The sequence below is a fragment of the Medicago sativa genome, chromosome 5, assembly GCF_051527215.1.
Source record: "Medicago sativa cultivar Bolivia chromosome 5, Bolivia_mono, whole genome shotgun sequence".
NCBI classification, from domain to species: Eukaryota; Viridiplantae; Streptophyta; class Magnoliopsida; order Fabales; family Fabaceae; genus Medicago; species Medicago sativa.
The window spans coordinates 22,718,961-22,745,341 of NC_140753.1; the positions used below are offsets into that span (position 1 = coordinate 22,718,961).

Here is a 26,381-nt window from a genome sequence, read left to right on the forward strand (position 1 = left end):
TTTCAATTTTCCTTCCTTTTTCTTCTTTCTCTCTTTTTTTTTTTTTTGAGAGGATCTTCTTTCTCTCTTTCTTCTCTTTTTTTCTTCTTTCTCTTTCTTCTCTCTTTTACGCTCCTGGTTTCTTCTTCTTCCTTTAATTTTTTTTTTATCTTGGTTTCTTCTTCTTCCTCTCAATTTCTGGGTTCTACAACTTTATGGCAAAATATCTGATTGAAAGAGGATACGCCAGATACGATCTCTCCAGCGCCGCCGTACCATGTTTGAGCATTTTCTATTGGCCATGACTCACCATCTCATTCTTCCTTCTGATAGATCAATGTCTAATTGATCTGCCTTTTGAATATTCCTGTTTTACGTTGGGATTCAAAGGTTCCTCTTCTTTGTTTTCCCCACAAAGCTCGTGGCAAAGCTCCTCTTCTTTGTTTTTCGTAAACGAGATCCAGATCCAGTTTTGGGGATCCGCGGGGATAACGGGGATCCGTGGGGACGGGGATAGGTGAAAATATTCCCTCGTGGCGGGGATCGGGGACGGGGAACGAATACACCGGCGGGGTGGGGATCGGGGAAGTATCCCCCCGCCCCCGATCCGCCCCATTGACATCCCTAATCCCAATTATACCCTTAAACAAACTATTCATAAATTTCACGTGTCAGTCTTTTCGCTAGTAGTAATAACAACAGTACAATAAAGAAATTTATCCTCTCAAAAAATAAGTTTATTTTTTTTTAAGTCAAGTACCCTCCGCGCGTAACTGTTTTAAGATGTTAAATGTCTAAATTTGGATTCGAACCTAAGACTTAGTTGACATAGAAAAGACTTTTGTCACTGTCATCTCATCTAAACGGTTTTAGGTTAAAAAAAATGTGAGTATAATATTTATATTAGAAATGTTAACCGGTGCTCCCGTGACATTAGTTAATGATATTAAAAAAGAAAATTATATAGTGTTTAATCCTTTGAAAATTGTGTATTTAATCCACAAAAAATAAAAAAATAATTTTTTTATTAACAACTTTCTTTTTGGTTTCTCAAAAAAAAAAAAAAAACTTTCTTTTTGGTATCCTTAGCTAGTGCCCGGAGCACCGTTAGCATGACCTTATTTATTTATATTATAGTAAAGTAAAGTGATTATAGTAAATATTGTAAGTTCAAAAAATTATACTAAAATATTGTAGCTATCTAAAAATAATATTGTAACCGTCTAAAAAAAAGTAATTATCGTAACTTTTTTTTTTAAACAAGTAAACAATCGTAACTATACATACAAAAAAGAAAGTCATTATGGTGTCTAGTTATATATATTTTTTTGGTTATTAAGATTTTATATTTTACTATTATTTATAAAATAAAAAAAATACAAAAACAAAGCTACAATTCATTCTGGAACCATTCACGCTCGCTCTGGTTCAAACCCCTTCCGTCACCAAATTCTCTCCGGTTAATGTTTGTCGCCGCCTTTGCCATTAGAGATTTTCACTTCTTTTATTATCTCGCACTTCAATCACCCCTTTTCATCTCTCGCTAAATCCCAATTAGGGTTTTCCACTTCCTTCTTCTCCGATGGTTTCTGAGCGGCACCGCCAAATACGAACTGCCGCAAAGAAAAAGATCGAGAGCAAAGATCTGGTAAGTCCAAAACCCCCTGATTCGAATTTTCACTCAATTTAGGGTTCAAATTTCTATTAAGCTTTTTTGAGTTAAACAAATTCGATTGTTTTTGTTGAAATTCGTGCAGTCAGATGAAGATTTGGCTTTGAAGCAGCGGCTGGGGTTGTATGTTGAGAGGGTTCAGGATATTGACCCCGGGTTACAGAAGATTTTTCTTGAAAGCATGAAGTAAACCTTAATTTTATAGTTGAGGATTCACAAAATTTGATTCGAGTTAAAATTGAAGTTATTTTTGTAAAATTTTGTGTTTGTGTATTGAAATTGGAAAGTAATTTTGTATTGTAGATAGGAAATATGTACTTCTACGAGCTCCATGACTTCAGTGCCCAAACCACTGAAGTTGCTACGGCGACATTACGGCACTCTTAAGGCATATTATGAAACTACAGTGGAACCGGAGTTCAAGGTATTGCTATTTGTGTGTTTTAGTGATGACTTTGCGTGAAATAATAGTATGGTATTATGGTGCTTAACTGATTTTATGTTCGTTGTTGCAGAAGTATTTGGCTAACATATCATCTGTATTGGCCCTTACAATGTCTGCTGAAGGAGAACAGGTGAGTTTGCTATATTTAGAAATTGAGTGTTTCTTTTTAACGATTGCTTCGACTTCAATTGTGTTCTAGTTTGATGGTGTACTTTCATTATATTGACTCTTCAATTTGCCAATGACTCTGCCATGGAAGTCTCAAATACTCTTCTAGTGAGATTTAGAGATTTCGTGAGTTTTAGTTTCTTCCTCTATGCCGATCTTATTTGGGTTCCCAAGCTGATTTCGCCGTTATTGCTCGAGATGCGCTCGATAATCCCTAATTTTCGTATCCTATATGCATTCGATTATCCCAAGTTGAGGTATATATTTTCGTTCTTGCAATATGTTTTTCAATCACATGTTTGTGTGTTAAATTGCTATATAAGATGTTGATTCATCTAGATCTGAAGTGGTTTTTAGTTTGTCTCGCTCTTTGGTTATTCTCTTTTATCTGTCAATCATTTATTTTCATTTGTTTTTTTTTGTTTATTGCCTAGTTCTGCTCTGTTTTTGCTTTGAAATACCATTGATGTTTATAGACGAGTAAATAAGATGAAGATATTTTGTGTAATATCTTGTTATTTTTGAGACAGTTTAGCTTGTTCCATAGATGTATTTCTCTTGTGTAATATTTTGTGAAATACCATTGTTATTTTTCTGAAATGTTGCTAACTATAGTTTAATCATGGGCTGAACTGTTACTTAGAGAGTGATATTTAGAGTTGAACATGAGAAGGCGAGTTCCCCGGTAAGTGACCTATCATGATAAGTTAATCTATTCCCATTATTAATTTCCCTTGTGAAATGAACTTGGTTATCAAAGATAATAGACTTTCCCTAATCTACTAAGTAAGTTTATGAAAAAAAATTAGATTCTCATGAATGATTTTACCTCTTGTTAGTTGAATTAGGAACTAGTTACAAAATAGAAGAAGATTAAAAGATTTTAAGTACTCCCTCCGTCTCTAAATAATAGTCGTTTAAGGTTTATGCACGGGTATTAAGGAAATGATTAATTGTGTTGATTTTGATGGTAAAATTAATATCATTTACTAAAACACCCTTATTAATTATAGTTAGTGGAGTAGTTAAATTGGATGAAATTCAATAAATAAGGGTATAACAATGGAAAAAAAATAATGAATGCTGCATTGGTATTCTAAAGTGACAATTATTTTGAGAAAAAGAAAAAATGGTAAAGAGACAATTATTGTGAGACGGAGGGAGTAACTTTCCTTAATTGGGCTGAAATTGGCATTGAGTAGTTATTACCCAAATATAAGAATTTAGTGTTTTTAAGAAATTGATTACCTTGCTGCAATTATAATAGTGACTTTCCTTGAATGACCTTTACGGTATGAAGTCAAAGAGGGGAATAATTGATGTGTGTATGTCCACGTGTCAGAACTAAGAAACCCTATTAACGAAATGCAAGCTCCTCACAAACCCACTATTTTCCTAGATGTAATTATTTCAGTTTATGATATGCAAGAAGTATGTGACTATGGTTCATTGTCATATGGAGCTTCATGATTTGTATTGTGTAGATCAAGAAGGATGTAATTATTTCATTTTATTTGCTAGGCACCAAAGGAAGCTTTGCAAGTGAGAATTTTTCATTATCTAATTTATTTTCATGTTTATGATTTTTTTCCATTTACAATATTAATTATCGTGAAAAGTATTTAGCCATTATGGTTTAGATTGATCTTGTTTTTCCTACAAGGTACTCCGAGTCTCCATCCTTGTGAACAAAAGGTTGTATTGCAAAGCTTTGATCATGTACTTTGTTCTCATTACTTTTCTTGTTTTTTCAGTGTAGTGATAAAATAAAAATCAATTGAGTTGAGCTTTTGATTTGTTGTGAGTGGTCATATGTGAAATAAGTTATTTTTGGTTTATGGTGTGTATGTTTAATTTAGCCTCGTTATTTGATTTGGCGTGTAATGATATTGTAGAAATAGTTGATAATTGGGTATCTCTAATAATGCATATATCTTATTTCACACTTTGTTAATTCCTTATGAAACTTTGCATATGGCTAATCTTTAGGTTTCATCTTGTAGATATAGTAACACCGTTGAAAAATGAGATATTTGTTAATTTTATTTACATATGGCTAGTCTGTCTTTAGGTTTCATTTGGTTATTTCATTTAATTTGTTAAAAAATTTATGATTTCAGACTCAAGTATTGGCAAGGTCTCCTGGAATACAACCCCCCGAGACTAAAGTGTGCAGCTCTACATTTCTAACTTTTCTCCAAATATCCATTAGTGTAAACCATTGAGCAATTGTGCCTCTTTCCAATCAGCTTAACTCTAATATTACATCAATGTAGTTTTAGTTTATGTTATTGAGAGTTTGTTGTAAAAAAAAAAGTAGTTTTGGTTATTGATTGCGTTTTAAGTTATTAAAATGATTCATAATGTGATAATGTCATGGTTGTTTGACACAATCCTTGTTCTTGTTCAGTTGGCTCTACAATGATTAATAGAATTTGTGTCGCTTATATTTCACAATTCAAGTATGTTTTTGTGAATAGATCCTGGAGACGTTCTTAATTGGGAAGTATGGTGGGGAAAGTTGCTGCGGACATCGTATGTATTATTTTTTTTAAATATAATACCTGTTGCAACGTTTTAAAACCGTCGCCTATAAGTTATGGGTATGAACAGTTTTAGGAAACACTTCAAAACGTCGCCTCAGAAGCAAAGAAAAAACGTCCCCTATTCCCTTTAGTTTAGGCGACGCTTATAAATAGTGTGCCCAAAGAGCAAGAAAAGCGTCGCCTTAGACAATAGGCGACGCTCGTATAGGAGACACCTGAAAATCGTCGCCTATACTCTTAGGCAACGTTTTATTGAGTTCTGGCAACGTTTTATAACTGTTGCTAGAGACGATAAATGATGTAGTGCAATCTCCATCAAAGAACACAAATGTTGATTTAGCATTTATAAATACAACTTCTATATCCATCTTATACCTATTTTGATATAATAACAAACAGAATATAGTTAAGGTGACAAACCAGTTTGCATCAACACTATTTAAAGAAAGTAGTTAGATGGTTAGTGTCTTAGTGAGGACTTTGTAGTAGGTTCTTTATTAACATGATCATCTGATATGTAAACCCTTTTGGTGCACATGTAACATCCATCGTAAGAATTGATCTAGCGTAATTATCCCATAAAGTACAGTTCAACAAGTTCCCACTTCAAATATGATATCAAATATGTTGGTACAATCCGTGCACTTTGGTTTTCATTTGATAAGATATTGATGTTAGATAAAATAAATGTACCTAGTGTCTTTAATGCAAAATTTGATCATTGCTTTCTTATAACTATTTGTCTGGGTAAACTTCATTCCATCCAATGATATCTAAAACATCAACAGAGGATAGTTAGGTAAAAGAGCTATGCTTAACTGATCATGAGATAATAGGTAACAAAATTTCTATAATAAAAATTTATACCTACTGCATAGACGCAATGAAAATTGCCGCTCTGTATCTCACAAATCATTGAAGTAGAAGTGGGTATTGGGAATATCATCAAAGTCTCGTGTTGTTACAAATGTCACGTCGGTCCAAAGTAACTTAATTTTTTTAAGCCTTAAACTGAAGATCATTATTATGAACTTTGAAGTTGTTCATTTCATAAGTGTGATATTCTTTCAGATCATCTCTCCAGGAAGAGACATATTCAGCAGGGACATATATTTGAACCTTATGACTTTGAAAGATAGACATACACTTATAAAAGATGGATAACTAATAAATATTGAGGGAGCAGTGAATTTGAACATGACAACTTAACACTAAACATCTACGTACCCCTCAAAAAAAGTTAAACATTTACATATATCTTTTTTGAGTTGTGTTATTTGAACATCTATTTTTATGACAATCTTTGTGACAACCAAACTTTTACAAAGAAAATGAGGGGTTGACACAAAAACCAAATCAATAGAGAGAGAAAATAAAAACATAATATGAGTATAAGAGAGAAAGTAATTGTCACAAAAGTTGTCAAAAAATGGTTGTTCAAATATCATTTCTCACATTTTTTTAACCAAGTTTGATGAATAGGATAATGATGCAGATAATTTATGACTTAAATGATCAATTTATAACAAAAAAACTTAAAAGAATGATTTGTTATAATCATATAACTTAAAGGACCGCATATGATATTTGATCAAATGATAAATTAATATACTAAAAATATGTCAAAATATTATAAAATGCCAAAGATGACATTAACTTGATCCGTGAATTTTTTTCCTCGTGTTTTGTTAAGTACCAGTGATAAATATTTCTCCCATATTTTTTATATATTATTGATAAGTAAAATGTACTTATTAATGTTTTGATTTGAATTGAGTTTATTAGTTTTTTATACTAACTATTGAAACAATTGTCATTTTCATTGTATCACCTAAAACAAATTCATAGGGAGGTGGTTCTATTGCATCAAATAGGTCATATACGTTAGTTATTCAATGAACTTAAAAAGATGTTTTTTGCTTATAAATGAGACCGGAAGAAGTATGTACTAAGAAGTCACATTTCACTCAGACTATTACCAATTGCGTTGGTTGACTATAGTTTTTATTTTCAGACAATATAAACTTTTTCTTTTGTCTAGATCATCAGTATCTAAAAATTAGGTTGGACCTGGCTAACTCGAGTCAAGTCAAGTATTTTTATAAGAGGCATATGAATTTATAAAAAAGTAACAAAACATCCTTAAAAATCTTTTATTAGTCAGTTCCGTTATCTAATGCATTTTTTGTTAATTAGTTTGACAACATGTCTTCTATTAGTTTGTTTTATTCATGAAATTATTGATCGAAGAAACATTTAGTGACCACACCTCACATGTTGAAGGACCAAAATAACTATTTCAGGATGAGACATTGATTATACACATTTGAACATCTGTGACATGGCATTGGCAATATAAACTACACTAGTAAAGATTTTAGTAATATCGATCTTTATTTGAATGTACATATAAAACACTCAACAACGTCAACTTCGTCATTTATTTAACGGTGCTTATGCATACATCTCCCATCTTTTTTTAATATGTAGCACTTGTTTGAATCATGATGCTTCCCTTTTGGCCAATCTATGTTTTTGCTTATATGTCTTCAAGGCTCCAATTGAATCAGATGTTGATGTCTTGGATTCATTATCATTAGTCGTGTACACAATAACATTTTTTCCATTAAATATGTTTTTCTAGTCCTCAAAGCAAATGACAATGGAGAAGGTAAAGAAATTTTCTTAACCTATTTTGGTTGAGACCGTATAAACCATTAACACGGATGCTAGACATTGGCACACATACTAATTTAAGAAATTAGACATGCATGCATGCAATCAAAAGTGTTGGCATCAGAGACCAACATGTGTCAGATACATGACATCTCTTTAATTTGAAGTTTTGATGTTACAATTTGTTAATAATACTAACTTTTGTACAATAAGGGTTCAACTTTTTCACTATACTCGTTGATTTGTAGATAATACACAACTTTTTTAGATGAAAATCATGTTTATAAATATAGAGAAGAGCTAGTCTTTAGATGAAAATCATGTTTATAAATATAGAGAAGAGCTAGTCTTTAAAAGTCCAGGTTAATGTTCAAAGTTCAAGTGTTAAACATTAGAGATGACTTAGAACCTGTTTGGATAAACAACTTAATTAAACACTTATAACATAAGTGTTTAGGTATAAGGTACTTCTATAGCAGTTATAAGATAAACTCAAACTTATGTATACGGGTATTTCTATAACAGCCGTAAGATAAAAACTAGTATTTTTTATACAAGGTATTTACGTAAGCTATCTTTGAGAGCTTATGTATGGAAATAAGCTAAAAAAAAGCCCCTGAACATGCCATAAGTTGTTGCCACAAACTCTCTCAAACAGTCTCACAATTGCTTATGTCCCGTTCAAATAATTCAATCCAAACAAGCTCTAAGTTCTTAATTAAGCCATTATATAGAATTGGAAGTCTTGTTAACTTACTTTTTTCCCATATCAGTGCTGTCATGTGGAATTTGAGTGCAAAACCATAATGCTGCTTTAATGCAGTGATGTCAGCCTAAGTGGACTGCAGGGTGAAATAAACTGCATTGATCAAAGTGAGTATATTTTCATTCTTCATTTTCACAAGAATGCTAGCTTTTATTTTTCACTATTTAATTACTGCAGTTGCCATGAAAATGAACATGACCTTTGCTTCTTCACTCATTTGATTAGTCGGTTTGCAATACTGTCCATATCTTTTCATAGAGTTGACACTTTAGATTGAAGGTGTATCCGGTGACCAATGTGCTGGTGTCAGCCACCAATATGACACCGGTACATGTGCTGACGTGTCTAAGATGTGCTAATGTCAGACACCAACATGTTACATGTGTTGACGTCTATGTATTTGTGTCGTGTATGATATTCGTGTTATACGTGAAAGAGTTTGAGTCACATCTATATGAGGATAAGCACTTGTGTAAAACTTCTTAAAATCATAGGTTTCTTTAGAAAATAAGTCATGCGTGCTTGTCCATATAAATGAGAAATTTGTGATGCATGGAAATAACCTTTAGTAATTAGTACAAGAATCAGCTACATTACATACACGTTATTCATTTCTTCTGCAGGTTCAGAAGCAATGTTTGCTTATCTTGGTCATTTTTCAGTAAGACCAATACAGGTTAGTGAGTGAAACCTCAAAAATCCTTTCTTTTTGAAGAGGAAAGCATTCAGTTTTCTTTACCACGTCATTCGTATATGATTTTTTGAATTTGCATCAAGTCTCTCACATAATTCTTTATACAGATTGCTTCCACTAGCAGTTTTTTTCTTGTCGCCTCCTTGCTTTATGGGCCAAGCTGCTTATTTGTTGATGAACCCTACTTCTTATTCAAATATTTTCTATGATTCTGTTTCAGGTGATATATTTGCTAATATTACGTCATTGATTGTGCATATGTCGTCCTAAAATTTTTAATTCAATGTTATCAAACTAGACACGAGATCGAATCTGTGAGACTTTTGGATTATGGTTCAATTGATCGAAACAACTGCTGTTAAAATCGGTTCTATAGGACTGAAAACTGGCCGTGGTTGAACCAACCGCCAGACTGGCCAGTTATCGGTTGAACCATCCGATCCAGTCTTGTTTTCACAACACTGGTCTAATTATGAGATATTTGTTTTTGTGTGGAACAGGTAGTTTCTTATTGCTCGTGTTTCTGATTGTCACACTTGCTGCTATGAGCCTATGATTGCTAGCCAAGCAATGTTATCTGCTACATTTTCATGCATAAACAATCTACGGCTTTAGGGTGCTTTCTTTGGTTCAAAATAATTCACACACCTCGACAAAGTTTATAGGTCAAATTTTCATCTCTGTAGATAACTGGTTTCTGATGGTCATGTACATACTTGTTATTTCCATTTTCCAAGTACTACTGATATTGCAAATGCATATGGTAAAGTTCCTCTCATCTCCATATTCCATGTGGTACTAGTTGTTTTTATAATCTTTTTCTTTAGGATCACATTTTGGAGGACTTGATTTGGATAAACAACTTTAAGCGCTTAAAGCATAAACGCTTATTTTATAAGCGCTTATTTATGAGCTATTTCTATATAAAAAGATATATTGTTTCATATAAACTAAGTTGTTTTCATAAGTTATCCTTGAGACATTATGAAATTAAGTTGAAAATAACTTATGATCATGTCATAAGCTCTCCGAAACAGTCTCAAAAACTCCTAGTGAGTAGATAAGTTCAAATAAGTCAATTCAAACATGTAGAACATGAAAAGCCTGTCCATATGATGATTTAAACACAATTTTATATTCTAGATTTGTAATATATGTTTCATGATGTTCATGACTCCAACTTAACTACGTGTAGTAAAAATATATGTAAAAGCAATAATCAAACAGTAGTCTATATCAAATTGTAATAACTTGCCTCTTACTTGATGGACTGAATCCTAAATTTCAATCTGTTGATTTACAACAGGAAGTTATGAGCACTAGCATTTTAGATTAAAGACATGTTCATTGTCCGAAACGTATTGGTAGCCGACACACGTGTTTACTTTCAATAACTTTCATTTTCTTAAATTATTACGAGTATTGGCATGTCAGTGGAGTGTCCAGTTTCCGTGTATGTGTCGGTGCTTCATTGATAGGAAGAGGCCAAATGATATTGGAAGCTTGCAAATTATATGACACACATCACTCACCTTCACTTCTAGTACTGAAGGATGTTTGTAGTATAATAATACTGATACAATTCAACTTGTTTGTAGCAGGCATAGCTGAAGTTGGAGTAATGATGGTTAGGACAACCTTACTGACACTAGTAATGTTTGTATTTTCATTCCCACTTATATTTGGATCAGTGCAACTCATTTACATGTCATCTATTTGAAGGTGATTGGCTTCCACTTGCTTTTGCAACCTTTTTCCCCTCAGTAATTTACACATGAAACTATGGAAGTATATTAAAATACAAAAGTGAAGTTAAGGACATGATTTCATTGGATTTAATGCATGATCTTGGATCAAATTTTGGAACAACAAGAGTTTCAGGAATAGGATTGCTATACACTGAGCTTGTCCAAGGAATTCCCTCTATTTTTATGCAGTTTCTTCTAAGCCTACCAGCTCTTCATTCTACCATAGTTTTTATCCCTATTCTTCCACAAGAAGAAAGGTTCATGTTTCGAAGAGTTTCCACGAAAGACTATTGTATGTTTCGGTGTGAAGGAAGATCGCCATGCATTTGAACAACTTCATATTCAAAGTCTAGAGAAATTCTTGAGTATGCAAGCTCAAGAAAGTGATGGACTAATCATTAATGGTTCCATCGATGCATGGTGAAAATTGTGTAATGGAGATTCTGTGAATGAGGAACAAAGTCTTTAATACGAGATTTCAGCACTTAGAGAAGCAACATCATTTGGATGCACTTATTTGCTTGGGCGTGGTAATTTTAGGGCAAAGAAAAATTCTCTTTTTTTCAAAAAAAAATTATGATAAACTATGTAGTACCGACATTTCAAATCGAATATCTCTGAAGTTTGGTATGTGTCGGTGTCTTGTCCATGTTAGAGTGTCAGTGTTAATAGGTCTAAAATCCCCTCGTGCAATTCTTTATGATTATTTTGTTATGCAACTTAACAGGGAACAAAATAGAAACATTGTTAGCGACACATTCTTTTCCTTTTTTGTTAATAATGTTTGATAAAATTTTCATAATACATCATGGTTCCAAATTGTAATTTGTCTTGGTTCATAAAGACGTGTGTGGTCCATACAATTTCTTTTTTTCATGATGCATTTCAATGATATTGGAGCTCTTGAAATGTTCATGTCATGGGCCAAGGTAAAGAAAGCTGTCTTTGGACCTACAGCTTCAGGTTGATAGGCAAAAGTATCTTGTTTGTCTTTTTTGATTGATTGTTGTAGTGACCGACTAATTTCTGAAAATTTAGCTGCATTTAGGACAGAGAAATTTTTGAAGTGACTATTTATCGAGTAATAACGTTCTTGATATTAATAAAAGATTCTTTACTAAAAGGTTGGCTAGAATTTCGTATAAAAATACTAGTTCCGCTAAGTTGATAATGAGAATATTGCAATCTTTTTGGATTTGATTTCATTGATGTTTATCATTATATACATAAAAGAGAGAGTCCTATAAGATGAAAATCTCAAGTGCGATTTTGGAATGAAGATTTTTTTAACTAAACGACGAACGTAACGGATGTCGGTCCAATCTAAAGGACTGAAATTAAAACTATAGTGAAGAAGAAATATTATAAGGGTTTGTCTAACATTTACCTATCCAAAAAACAATGCTTATATAGCTAAAATTAGTATGCAGAATTACATATATATTTGCCCCACCCTTATCACAATATATATATTTTCTCTACTATGAATGTTAAAAAAAAACATACAATTTTATGTCTTTAGTTAGTAGCACGTGTCAAAAATGTATGTGGATATCAACCATGTCTTTAGTTCATAAGACATATTAAAGATGTATCTGAAAAATATTGAGTAAAATATTTTTAAAAAGGAAAAGAAATACTGGATAATTTCTAAGTTAATTTCATCAAGTATCAGATACTTATCGTTGTGAGATATCGATACTTTTATTCATTATTGAAGTACATAAACTTCTTAGCATATATCACAATGAAAGTGTCATTTGCTTGAGCATATCATAGCTTGAAGCATGTTTAATTATTCCTTGTCACATACACTAGTCTTTGATATGAGCAATGATATTGATACAAAAATAAAATTATTAACTATCAAAAAGGACAATTGCTTGAACACTAAGATGATGGTTTACGATTCAAGATTTGGTTCTGAAAGCTTCATTACTCATTGAAAGCTCCAAATCATTTTGCATATCTTTTCAATTCAAAGGGGTGATTGAAAGCGTTAAATTATATAATAAGTAGGGTCACTTTTTTTATGGGTGGTTATAGATTCATTTCATGTACCACACAAAGAATTAAACTATATAAATAAGTAGGGTCATTAAGGTGACCACACCCTTTAATGTGTTGAACATTAAAATACTTTGTCCTCTTTTTTGTGAGGTTGAATATTGGAAATTTTTTTTTTTCCGACCCTGTTTGCCAAAAAAATTCCAAAGTTGACCCCCTATTGAAAAAAAATACAGAAATGACCCACTTTCAATTTTTGGGGGTTTTTTTTTTGTCGTTTTCTGCATTCCCGCCGTTTCAAATGGCGGGAATGAGCCGTCGTTCTGACGGCCGTCACGTCGCTGCAGGCGCTGCAGGTTTTGTCCTTTTTTTTTTCTTTTTTTTTTCAGTACCGCCATTTGAAATGGCGGGAATGAATATATATATTTTTTTTTCGTTTTTTTATTTTTTAAGCCATTATTTGTTTATTTATTTGTTTAACAATAAATAAAAAAATATTAATTTATTTGTTTAATAATAAATAAAAACATATTAATTTATTTCAACGCATAATACATAACGTTATTAACTATCGGTTATTTATACTCGGACAATTTCTCCTAATATGACCGTTTTTTTTTGGCCATTATTTGTTTATTTAAAACACAAATAATAATAAATGAAAATTAATGATAATAAATATTAATTTATTAATTTTAAAACACTAATTATTTTATTCATACGAAATAAAAACAAAAACTACTTTCTCCTCGGCAACCATTTACGCCAATGTAAACTATGACCTCCCGTAGCACATAATTTATCTTTTTTAGTTCGTACGGGTCGTTGATTTTGCTCTTCCTCTTCCTCTTCCTCTTCCTCTTCCTCATCTTCTTCCTGTTCCACATCCTCATCAGGAATTTCAGCATCATCATTAGTTTCCATAGTGACTTCATTTTGCACTTGTGGAGCTGAGTTGGTCCAGATTTCGTTAACGAAGTCATCGTCATTAAACCCTGCTGCCAGACTTTCTATAGTATTAGTTTGTGAATTTGGCCAATGAGGTGCGTAGTTTGTTTGGGGATAGTTTACAATGTGTGGGGGGGTTGGTAGGTTGAAGGAGGAGTACTGTGATTGGTCTGGGTAACTGGTTTGTGTGGTGTACTGAGTTGGATTAAAGTCATCAAATGAATAGTTTGATGTTCGAGAGCTTTCTCCATGATGACTTTGTTGAGAATAGGTTGGATATGGGATTGGGGTGTTACATAAGATTTGGTTTGTGGGTTGTGGAGGTGATTGGTAAGTTTGGTTGTAGTTGGTGGATGGGTTAAAGCTTTGGTCAAAGTTAGTGGGTGGAGGTGTCATGAATTGGTTGTATGTTGGAGGTGTATTTGACCACATATTTTCATCTGGCACCGTATAGGTTTCTGGCGTTGCAGGATAGTCACGCGACAATTGTGGTAAAATTCTTGCACATGCTTGCCTTGGGTTTGTCAATAATACATCTCTAGAAAGCCACAGATGATTTCCGAAAAATTCCCAATACCATGCAAAATATTGACGATTTGGATAAACCTCATGGTTATACCGAACGCCCTGAAGTGCTAATTGATGTCGTTGGTTCCAGTTTTGGACTTGACGATGATGCTTATCTCTCCACGAGCCTTTAATTTTATCTTTTGTCAAATTAATTTTGTGGAAAGCTTTCAAATTATCTGGTAAGGCAGGTGGATATTGTGGTAAGCCGAATTGAAGCCGAACTCTATCCGTTTGATGCCTCTCGACTATCTGAAAATTGATGAGATATGTGTTGGCAGACCATATCTGGCTTTCTTCTTCGTTGGTGTAATGGAATTTGAGATAAGGCCTCCAGGAGAACTGTTTAAAAATAATGAATATTAGTCTTCAATTGTTGACTAAAAAGCAATCACGAAAAAAAAATGTAATACCTGATCATATGTCATGGTGTCGATTTTTGAACGTATAGATACGAGATTATGCCGAGGATGTTCCACAAATTTATTACCATGTGCTAGCCATCTAATTAATTTTTAAAATGTTATAATTAACATAGGCTGGATAAATGTATTTAAAAATTAATAAAAAATAACATTTATTTTACTTACATATTTGCCAACGGAAGTTGTGTATCAGCTTGTGGTGTTTGTCTGGGCACAGGAGCTAAGCATGACATTCTTGACCACGCCCATGCTTGTAAGAGAATTGTGCACCCAGGCATGTCGCTAGTGCCATATATTGCGCCGTCACACAAGGATCTATATAGCCTGGCCAAACAAGCTGAACCCCAACTGTATTGTCCAACCTCCTCAGGTGATTTATCCAACAATTGCAAAAATGATAAATGTACAAGGTTACCACTAATATTAGGCATTATTCGAGAGCCTATCAAGTATAAGACATAGGCTCTAAACATATTTAGAGTCGTGGGGGGACCTGCCATACCATCACCATTGACATAATCTTCAAGCCATGATAATTTTATACTCTTCCCGTCATGTCGAGTATTCATTGGCTTACTTCCTAAAATTGGTTCAACAATCTCCCACCCAACTTCCGTTTTCCCGGTAACCGGTTCACCGTTAATCTTTAAACCAAGGAGCATATGAACGTCTTCCAACGTTATTGTACACTCGCCTGATGGAAAAAGAAACGTGTGTGTCTCCGGCCTCCATCTTTCACACAACGCGGCAATTAAACGATTATCAACGTTGTATTTGTTTAACTTAGTAAAGTCCCACAATCCGGCTGACCTTAAGCTATCTTCAATGGTTGGGGGCGCCGGGGAAATCTTACGATGACAGCGAACTCGAAGGTAATGTTGTTCTTCGTTCTACAAATAAATAAATACAATGAAAAATTAATCAACACTTATTTGGTGTTTTACTAATTATACATAAATAATAGTAATATAATTGAGTTTCAATGGAATAAAATAATATTAACTTACATTAATAGTTTCTGAAATATGACAGGATCTATGTTTGTTGCCTAGATAAAGGATGTCTCCCATCTTGTAAATTAGAAGGAAAGAAAAGCTTTGCGGTATGTTATGTTTCACAAGGAAATAAAGGATTGATTGAAAGCAATTTATAACTGATGTATAGTGTTCAACTACAACATTGATTTTATAGAAGGAAAATTTAAGTCTTACGAATACTTCCACAACAGCTAGTTTCAATAATTCAGTGTGGTCTTTTCAAGCATGCATGCACAGCAATTTTCTCTGCATGATTAATTTTTCTCAGCACAGCATGATTAATTTTTGTCAGCATAGGCCTTCCATTACCGCCATTCCAAACGGCGGGAATGACCTTTTCAGCCACTACAATTCATACACGTGTCCCAGTTGTTGACTAAAAGCCTCTGTCACGCGCCTGTTCATGCACTGTAGCGCGTGCTTCCATGTGCTTTCCTCTGTCACGCGCCTGCAAGGCTGACAGTGCACTGTAGCGCGTGCTTGACTTTTGGGTCAGTACCGCCATTTCAAATGGCGGGAATGAATCAGCCACTCAATGTTTGACACGTGGCAATGTTGGCTTGTTTGGAACCCATGCATTCGCCTATATTAGTCTCTTCTTAACACTTACGAACTTGCAAATATTTTTCAACACACAAAACAACAATGGCACCCACACCAGAGAATATATTTTTCATTGTCCATTACAATGGAAAAGTTTCAAGAAATCAATTTGGTTCATTTTTTGAAAGTGAGCAAAGAAAATGTTTTTACGTTAGCATCAAGAGCACCATTGATCATTTGAAAAAAAGAATAGAGCAGAAGCTACACCTTAGTGAATCTCAGGTGATATCCAAAATTATATATCGAGCACCACAGACCTTTGCTGAAGGTCAATTCCAGTATAATGACACCGAAATATACGACAACGATGACATTGCAGATATGTTTGCCACTCATAAATATTTTAATGCGGTCGGTTCCATTGAGTTATCGGTTACGATTGAAAACCGGGAGATTCCACAACATCGTCAAACACCGCAACCGCGTCAAACACCTCAACACAATCAAACACCACGACATGAATATGAACCCCCATCTTCATCACAACAATTACCGTACACCCAACCGTTCTCACAAACACACTATGAATTTGAACCCCCATCTTCATCACAACAATTACCGTACAACCAATCGTTCTCACAAACACAATATGAATTTGAACCCCCATATTCATCACAACAATTACCGTACACCCAACCGTTCTCACAAACACAATATGAATTTCAACCCTCATCTTCACAACCACCACCGCAAACGCAACCACAAACACAAACCCGCCTAGAAGATATTTTCACTTGTCAGTTTGAAGACATCCCAGACAACATTCAAGAACAAGAAGAAGAAGCTAGTAGTGAAAGTGACGAAGACGAGGCACTTCAGCATGATGCAGATGAAGAAGACGAACACCAAAACAGAAATGAAGAAGAAGATATTTGGAGGAACATTATGTCTGGCACACAACCACAACCACCGCAACAGGCAGTGCCGATCAGAGCCGCTTACTGTCCCCCGCTGCATATGCGTAACGTTGACGTTGATGCATATGATGCTCTACCTACAGACAATCATTGGAATACGAATGTTCCTGTCGATGGGGCTATTGAACAAGGAATGACATTTCACAGCAAAGAAGATTGTTTGCATGCAATCAAGTCTTTCCACATCCGACAATCGCTGGATTACGATGTTATACACTCAGATCCAAGTAGATATGTCATTCAATGTACCCTCGAGACTTGTCAATTTAAGTTGAGAGCGTCCTTTAGAAAAAGGAGTGGCAAATGGAAGATTGGGACCATGATAGGTCCACACAATTGCACATCGACTTTAAAGTCACAGGATCATCGGAAGCTCAACTACAAACTTATAAGCCAAAGCATCAAAACACTTGTGCATGCAGATGCCTCGGTAACTCCAAATTTGATCATTGCGCACATCAAAGAAAAGTTTAACTACACAACCACGTATCGAAAGGCGTGGTTAGCAAAGAACGCGGCCATCGAATCTATTTACGGGAAATGGGAGGAATCTTATAATGATCTTCCGCAATGGTTGAATGTGATGAAGGAGACAATGCCAGGGACCGTCTTTAATTTAAAAACGCAAATTGGCGAGAATGGAGAGACACAATTTCATCGTCTATTTTGGGCCTTCTATCCATGCATCAATGGGTTTAAGTATTGCAAACCAGTTGTCCATGTCGACGGGACGTGGTTGTATGGCAAGTACAAAGGGACATTGTTGCTCGCGGTAGCACAAGATGGAAACAACAAAACGATTCCAATCGCCTTTGCGCTTGTCGAAGGTGAGACAAAGGAGGGCTGGAGTTTTTTTTTGAAAAATCTAAGAAGGCACGTCACAAAAGGAATATCTGTCTGCATGGTCTCCGACAGACATGAATCAATTAAAAGCGCATTCAATGACCCAAGGAATGGTTGGCAAGAAACTGGTTCAGCTCATGTGTACTGCATTCGACACATTAAGCAAAATTTCATGAGGACAATCAAGGATGGAGATCTTAAGGATGTTGTAAATAATATGGGTAAGCATATTATCTTACGGTTTTTTTTATATCGTGTTATTATTAAATAGGTTCACTATCTAACTAATTGTTTTTTATTAACGTGCAGGACATGCCCTAAACATACCCTTGTTCGATTACTATCGTGGTGTAATCCAGGAGGCAAATCAGCGTGCATTAGATTGGGTGGACAATATTCCGAAAGAAAAATGGACTCAAGCATATGACGAGGGTCGACGATGGGGTCACATGACAAGCAACATCGTTGAGTCGTGGAACTCTGTGTTTAAGGGAACACGCAACCTACCTGTTACGCCTATAGTTCAATCAACCTACTATAGGCTGGCATGTCTCTTTGCTGATAGGGCTCAAAAAGCGTTTGCAAGGGTAGGTTCCGGAGATTTGTTCAGTGAATATTGCCATAATGTGATTAAGGATGAAATTGTTAAGTCCAACACCCATCATGTCGAACAGTTTGACCGAGAAAGGTATACCTTCTCAGTCCGTGAGACCGTCAACTACAGGGAGGGAAGGCGAATGGGAACTTTCAAGGTGGACCTGCAAGCGGGGTGGTGTGATTGCGGGAAATTTCAAGCTTTACATTTGCCTTGTTCCCATGTCATAGCCGCGTGTTCTTCATTTCACCATGACTACACAACCCTTATTCCAGCTGTGTTCAAAAACGAGAGTGTTTACTCCATCTACAACACTGCTTTCAAAGTAGTCCAGGATAAGAGTTATTGGCCCCCATACAACGGTCCCGTGCTTTGCCATAATCCAAACATGCAAAGACTAAAGAAAGGTCGACCCAATAGTACCCGCATAAGGACTGAAATGGACGAGGAGATGGTAAAGAAGACTCCAACACCGAGACAGTGTGGGTTGTGTCGGCATACTGGTCATATTAGGAGAAATTGTCCGAGTTTAAATAACCGGTAGTTAATAACGTTATGTATTATGCATTCAAATAAATTAATATGTTTTTTTTTATTATTAAACAAATAAATTAATATGTTTTTTTTTATTGTTAAACAAATAAATAAACAAATAATGGCCAAAAAAATAAAAAAAACGGTTATATTAGGAGAAATTGTCCAAGTATAAATAACCGATAGTTAATAACGTTATGTATTATGTGTTCAAATAAATTAATATGTTTTTATTTATTATTAAACAAATAAATTAATATTTTTTTATTTATTGTTAAACAAATAAATAAACAAATAATGGCCAAAAAAAAACGGTCATATTAGGAGAAATTGTCCGAGTATAAATAACCGATAGTTAATAACGTTATGTATTATGCGTTGAAATAAATTAATATGTTTTTATTTATTATTAAACAAATAAATTAATATTTTTTTATTTATTGTTAAACAAATAAATAAACAAATAATGGCTTAAAAAATAAAAAAACGAAAAAAATATATATATATTCATTCCCGCCATTTCAAATGGTGGTACTGAAAAAAAAAAAAAAAAAAAAGGACAAAACCTGCAGCGCCTGCAGCGACGTGACGGCCGTCAGAACGACGGCTCATTCCCGCCATTTGAAACGGCGGGAATGCAGAAAACGACAAAAAAAAAACCCCCCAAAATTGAAAGTGGGTCATTTCTGTATTTTTTTTCAATAGGGGGTCAACTTTGGAATTTTTTTGGCAAACAGGGTCGGAAAAAAAAAAAAATTCTTGAATATTGACCATGAAAGGTCCCAAATTAGATTAATGGTTAAGTTATGGTCAGAAAAAATCATAGAAAGCATGCAACTCATAATCCACGGCAATGTGAGTTCAAATTGGTCCATAAAGGGTAACATTGCATTACAGAGTAGTCTCTTAGAAAAACAAAATTTTAAAAAGAAAAAAAAATCCTTAGAGTGTGTTTGGATTAGGTAATTTGGAAATTTTAAAGAATTTAAAATTCTTAGCAATTTACATCAAAGTATTTGAATTCCCTCATAACATTACATTTCTTCAACATTACATTACATTATCCCATCCAAACAATGGAATTCTCCTCAAAGTATTTGAATTCCCTCGTAACATTACATTTCCTCAAAACATTCCCTCATCCAAACACACTCTTAGAGTATTTTCTGTTAACTGAAATCTCCGTTTATGATTTCTCATTACAATTTTGTTTAAATTTTTTGCATTACAAGCAATTTTGTTTACACACTCTCGATCACTTCCAACAATTCACTACTCGCCATTTCATCATGAATTCATCTTTATGTGTTTGCATCTTATTTTGTTTCACATTTTTTTTCTTTGCTATTCAAAAATCATTGTAGTTTATTCATTCTCTAGTAAGTCTTAAGTTACTCATCTTTCTTATATTCTTAAAAGTTCTTATAATTTCGGATAAATATTAACTTTTAATATATCTTATAATTTCTTGTATATGTGGTGCATTTGAAAATTTATTTTATCTATAAAAAATCTACTTTTAATTTTGTCCCCATATTATTAAGTCTTAGCTCCGTCCTTGGATGGAGAGTTAAAGCAAGACTAACGTTTTGGACGTAATTGACAAATGAAAATATCATTTGAGGAGTTTTTGAATTTTAATTAACCAAGGATTCATTGGCAAAACATGACATTTTCAAGTACCAAAATGAAAGTTTACTCCTCTTTAAATTTTGAGATTTCTTGGTGAGCATTTGGAACCAACTCACCCAAGTTTCAGCTTTTAAATTATTAAACTGTATATATTGTGGTATAACATGAGATTCATTAGCAGCTTGGTTAAGAATTTGATTCCAAAACAAAAATAATAGTATACAACCAATAATGCATTTGAGCAGCCAAGTTTGCAGCGTGCATCTCCCAAGTTACCCTATTAAGAGTGTTGAAGGACAGCTTTGTGAAGAAGACATGCAAACGACCTTTATACATATGAGAATATTGTCAAAAATTGGTGAAATGTGAGCCGAAATCTTAATTAAAATTCTTTTTTCTAATAAAAATTTTAGGTTTGTCTAGTTTCAGAGTTCATCAAAGTCAAACTATCTTGTGGTTTTATCAACTGAATTAACCTTCGACTCTTAATTAAATTTAATAAGACTTCATCGGTAGAAATAAGATTCTAATAAAGAAAATCATGTACGTTTGGTTTTAAGGACTCATCGGAGTCAGAGGACCTTACAGTTTAGTCAACTTTTTACGGACTGTATTAACTTGCAAATCTTAATTAAACATAATAATACTTCATTGATAGGAATAAGATACTAGTTTGCAGTCACGCATGGTAAATTCCCAAAGTTTCGTAGACTTGATTTTAAGCCGTGTACGTTGTTCATATACAAAAAAGTGTGTACACGTATGTCCCAGAAAAATTAACAGTAGGTTTAAAAGTACATAAAGTCGAATTAAATTATTACACTTAAGCTAATTAAGTATTTTGGTGGTATACACGTACTTGATATATTTAAATAATTACTACATTTGAGTCGTCGTGGCCTAACAATGGATATGGTATATGGACAGCTAAGTGTTTGATTAATTTTATAATTAAGTCTAATAACTCGTGCTTTGTTTTACCTAATTAAGCTTGATGAAGTATATTTATTCTGGTTTATGTATTTTTCATATTACAATAGTGGACCCCTCTACATGATCCTATCAAAAGAAAAATATAGTGGCATCTACTTATATGGCTGTCCTTATCAAATTAGAGGTCGTACTCTTATATTACCGGTATATGTTTATTTGTTAATATCGTTTTCACTATTTCTTTATCTCTCTCACTTCCCTCATTTAATCTCTCCTGGTTAAAATCCTAAAAGATTTTTAAAAAAAATTATTACTAATCACTAGAAAACATTTAAGACAGTTAATGTGAAGTATGGGTAGATTTGACAAAGTATAATCTAAAAGTAAAAAAATACAAGTAAAAAGGAAAATATTTGTTAAAAATGATATGTATTAAACAACAAAAAGAGTATTCTTTTATATGCGCTAGTCAAATATTAAACTTATAACTATATATACTTTTTTTTTGACAAAATATAACTATATATACTTAAAAGATCGATTATCTCACAACTTGTTGGTATATATTTACATGTTAATTTATAAGAGAATATAAGATTAATCAAGTAAGTGGTTGACGATATCTCTACCAACTTCAGTAACAATTTCATGTTCGGCGTGATTTTAAACACTTGCAAAGCTTCGCTTATAAATTATCAAAACTTTAAGATAAGTTCATCAAAAGACCAACAAATAATGTTGCCCACTTATTAGTTATAGCGTCATTATCTTATATTAGTTCCTAAGTTCATGATTATATGTCATCTTGTATTACAACTACTATTAATAATGAAATAAGTTGAATTTGTTTCTTAAAAAATACTATAAGATTAATCATTAATAATTATTATCGCATATGGTGTCATTTTCTTTGTTGATTTGTATATGTTTTGGTTAGGTTTGGTTAAGTCCAAAAAGCCTACCTTTTGGTAACAAACAGAGACAGAGGAGAATCAAATGATATAATCTCCAATAAAATAGTGTGACAATTTCATAAATCCACACATTTGAAACTACATAGAGAAAATGACGTGCTGAACAATCTATCATGTTGACGATTGATTAATTAAGGACGCGTTGGGAACTTTGGTGAGTGGCTGAATTCTTATTAGCTAACCAATTGAATCAAATTTGTTCATTAATTAGCTCGTGTTTAGGCCAATACACTTCTTTATTTGTTACAAATGCTTATTATAGCATGCTTTGCATGCTTTTAACATTTCTTTTGTTTCTTTATATTGCGTACTTGTATAGATAAATTATGTCCATGTTTTTTTAGGGTAATTTGAAATTACTCGGTGTTGATTTGGATGTTTTTTAAGATGATTAAACATGTCTGCATAAGAAGGTGATTCTAACATCGACCTAAACATATGTGTAAAGTCTCCAACTCGACAATTTTAGATAAACAATTAGTATTGTAAAATAAAAAAGAAAAGTAATGTTGCATTTTAGTAAAAATGGTAGTACCTTTGGTTATCTTTATTTGTGTCTAAGAGATGTCAATTTAGTGGTTAGAGCTTTACTTTGTAATTTCAAAAGGTAAAGTTCAAATCTGATACGGGATAACTGTTGGAATTTTAACGGTTAGCCTATATACAATATATGGCATATTAGAAAATAAAATGATGTAGTAAATTGTTTGTTTAGTATGATCAGAGGTGCGATTGAGGGATCTTGAGAGAAGTCATGAGAGAGAAGCAAGGGTTGAGTGCTCTTAACTCTCTTCCTAATGCTTTCGCTTTTACTGGTAGGAGACAGCGAGTTCTGGCCTATTGGAAGCAAGGGTTGAGTGCTCTTCTCTCTCTTCTAGGTTAAAATTAGAACAAAAAACATATGTACCATTAGTTTATATTTTATGGTATATTATAGGACCTGAGATCCTTGGGATGATGGTGTTGAATGACCATTCAGTAGTACACTTTCGGCAGTTGTTGCATTCTTCTCTGTCGACAATCTTCTTTAGGCAAATGGGGATGGTGTACCTGCACATGCTCCAATGTTCAAGTTCGTGAGTGTGCGACGATAGGTATATTTTCTGAATTGTGAACATACCTAACCCTTGGGTTAAAAGCTAATATTTATAATCGAGGATTAGGGTTTATGCCCTTGTACCTTTTCTTGGACAATTGTCTTGGAAGGACAATCATGGTCCTTTTAGGGACAATTGTTGTCCTTTGAAGGACATCTGTGAAGCTCATTCTTTGGTGGATTCATGCCACGAATCATGTTCGTTGTTCACCTTTTGGTTTGCGCGTTCTTCTTTTACCACATACCTTGGTAATTGTTCACCTTGGTCAGTGTTCTTTCTTGCTGTAGATTTATTAAGTCGTCTTTCATGTGGATCTGTTCTCTCTCATGTCACGGCCCCGTAGACTCCTCCTATGAGGAGCCCTTTGGAATTTATTAGTGGTTTGGATTTGGCTCATGCCCAAACAGCTTCCCATCATGAAATTAAGTGAAGGGACATTGAGAGAAGTTGTTATCTAATTTTGATAAATTTGTTTGGAGGGTTTATCAATTTTAACACATAATATAAAGTTATAATAAGTATTAAGATAGTTTTATTTCAGAGAACATTTTTAAAGGTAACCCTTATTGGTAGTACTCTTCTGACTTTCTCGGATTTCAGGTGTACGAAGGGAAAATTCTAAACTTTGTTCTATGATTCGTAGAGCAACACTGTGCTCAGTTTGATCAAATGAATATAAAATGCAACATGAGTTTTTTTTATTATGTTAAACTACAACATGAGTAGTATAAAAGTATTCATATTCAGAGGACTATAAGCTTACAATTATGAATAATATGGACTCTAAAAAATGGACTAAAAGTGAACTATTACCATTTTTACTTTTGTAATGAATAAATTTTATAATAATATAAAATGGAAAGAATATATAATATTTTTATTAAAAATTTACAAAAAAATAATAATAAGATTTACTTTTGGGCCAAGACTATATTAGACATCCTTTTATTTCGGTTCTAGAAGGATCTTTCATCTACCACACTTTGGATTTTATTATAAAGAAAGTACATATATCTTACTTGATATAGTATTTATTATTATCGTTTATTCTCTATAGAGATTAATCTCACGAATCATATAACACTGTAATAGGTGTAAAATTTCTCCTCAAAAGCTTTACCAATGTTACTCTTTCTTGACCAAGTCTAAATCTAAGATCCCTGGATAAATGAAAGCAAAAAAAAAAAAAAACGAACTATCTCATTCAAGACACCCAAGAAGCTATGTAAAAATAAAAAAAAAACTATATTTTTTGTGGAGCATAACTCTCCAAATTTGACCTGACGACTCCCATTTCATAGATCCCAACAAAAGAGATAGAAGAAAGATTATTAAACAATGGGCTATGCTAACCATTACCTTTAGGTCACTAGTTAAAGAAACAAAAAATGATAAGTTTACATTGAATTCAACATTTTTTTAATTTTTCAAAAGTCAAATTTATCACTTTTCACCATTTTCCAATACAACATTTTTAAATTTGTCCTCTTAACTAATGTCCTAAGAACACTCTTTAGCATTTCTCTTACAATAAATAAAATACTTAACACTAAAGATCGTATCTAATACGTTTGTCCTATTTTCCACAATTATTCTTGATATTATTATTATTATTATTATTATTATTATTATTATTATTATTATTATTATTACTTCTTCTACTACTCGTATTATCATCAGCATCATCATCATCTTTTGATTTTAAGGTGAAATAGATTTTGGAAAAAAAAAGTGATGGGTTTTTGGTCAAAATATTAGGTCATGAAAAGACAGAAAATAGTGGCTACTATTTAAAAAGAGACATGTAGAATTTCTCAGACATGAAATGATGATGGTGTGTATCTTTGATGCCGATATTCCACTCCAATGGCAAACGCACTTATGCCAAATATGAGCGTCTGCTTATACACAATGAGAATCAAGTTCATATTGCCCTTTATAGCCTATCAAAATCTAATGTTAGGTCAACACCATTTATTCAACACCATAATCATCATAAAAACGGCTAAGTACTCAATGTTGGTGACTGATTATTGTCCTTTACTTTGGGTACAAATTCTCCTTTTCAATTGAATTTATTATTGTCTTTTTTATCCTATTATTATGAATGTCTCGGTAGATTATTTCACACAAACTAAAAAAACTTTATGTAAATAAAAGAAAGAGAACAATGGTTTTATTAAATTCAATTTATTAATAATTGATGTATCCATTATTATTATTATTATTATAAATATAATTAAAGAAACTAATTGCTAAATATTAGTTGAAGGATAAAATTAGAGAATAACAATATTATACTAAGCTCTAATCAACACGTATGTCTAAGAACACTTGGACAAGATGGTAAGAAATGTTCTCGTGAGTTTAACTCAATTGCTTAGGAAATTGCATAATATATGTAGGGGCCGAAGTTGGAACTTCGGACACCCAACTTCTCCACATTTAAAATGTGTAAGCTCCAGCCACTTGGTTACTTGACTAAAAAAAAGATGGTAAGAATTATTTTACCTCTTAACCGAATGTTCTGAGTTCGAATTCAGCTTAAGAAAGCAACATTGCTAAATATCTTGAT

General features: G+C 33.2%; 2 protein-coding genes, 1 long non-coding RNA gene and 1 pseudogene across 4 annotated transcripts; 3 read left to right on the forward strand and 1 right to left on the reverse strand.

The window, feature by feature from the left end:
- Nucleotides 1-1,432: 1,432 nt before the first annotated feature.
- LOC146921080 (uncharacterized) lies at nt 1,433-3,063 on the forward strand. The gene is made up of 4 exons (XR_015010755.1): nt 1,433-1,627; nt 1,737-1,837; nt 1,955-2,075; nt 2,167-3,063. It is a non-coding gene; the product is annotated as an uncharacterized LOC146921080 (long non-coding RNA).
- A 4,409-nt stretch (nt 3,064-7,472) lies between these two features.
- On the forward strand, nt 7,473-11,376 carry LOC146921081 (putative potassium transporter 12; annotated as a pseudogene). Its single transcript, XR_015011108.1, has 5 exons — nt 7,473-7,481; nt 8,525-8,579; nt 8,876-9,166; nt 9,447-9,709; nt 10,548-11,376. The product of XR_015011108.1 is annotated as a putative potassium transporter 12 (transcript).
- Nucleotides 11,377-13,317: 1,941 nt separating this feature from the next.
- LOC146921082 (serine/threonine-protein phosphatase 7 long form homolog) lies at nt 13,318-15,303 on the reverse strand. Its single transcript, XM_085714479.1, has 3 exons — nt 14,807-15,303; nt 14,630-14,720; nt 13,318-14,558 (listed from the first exon to the last, which is right to left on the reverse strand). The coding sequence occupies exons 1-3, from the start codon at nt 15,301-15,303 to the stop codon at nt 13,440-13,442; spliced, it is 1,707 nt and encodes a 568-aa protein (XP_085570605.1). The 3' UTR covers nt 13,318-13,439.
- A 1,002-nt stretch (nt 15,304-16,305) lies between these two features.
- Nucleotides 16,306-19,180, forward strand: LOC146921083 (uncharacterized). The gene is made up of 2 exons (XM_085714478.1): nt 16,306-18,262; nt 18,351-19,180. Exons 1-2 carry the CDS (start codon nt 16,324-16,326, stop codon nt 19,178-19,180), a joined length of 2,769 nt encoding a protein of 922 aa, XP_085570604.1. The 5' UTR covers nt 16,306-16,323.
- The last annotated feature ends 7,201 nt before the right edge of the window (nt 19,181-26,381 follow it).

Excerpts from the sequence above, each read along its gene's own strand:
- LOC146921082 (XM_085714479.1), bottom strand. The coding sequence starts at position 15,303 with ATGCTCCTTGGTTTAAAGATTAACGGTGAACCGGTTACCGGGAAAACG. Across the intron at positions 14,721-14,806 it reads CAACTTCCGTTGGCAAATAT|ATGGCTAGCACATGGTAATA; the intron begins GTAAGTAAAATA and ends AAAATTAATTAG. Across the intron at positions 14,559-14,629 it reads ACACCATGACATATGATCAG|TTCTCCTGGAGGCCTTATCT; the intron begins GTATTACATTTT and ends ATTTTTAAACAG.
- LOC146921083 (XM_085714478.1), top strand. The coding sequence starts at position 16,324 with ATGGCACCCACACCAGAGAATATATTTTTCATTGTCCATTACAATGGA. Across the intron at positions 18,263-18,350 it reads GGATGTTGTAAATAATATGG|GACATGCCCTAAACATACCC; the intron begins GTAAGCATATTA and ends ATTAACGTGCAG.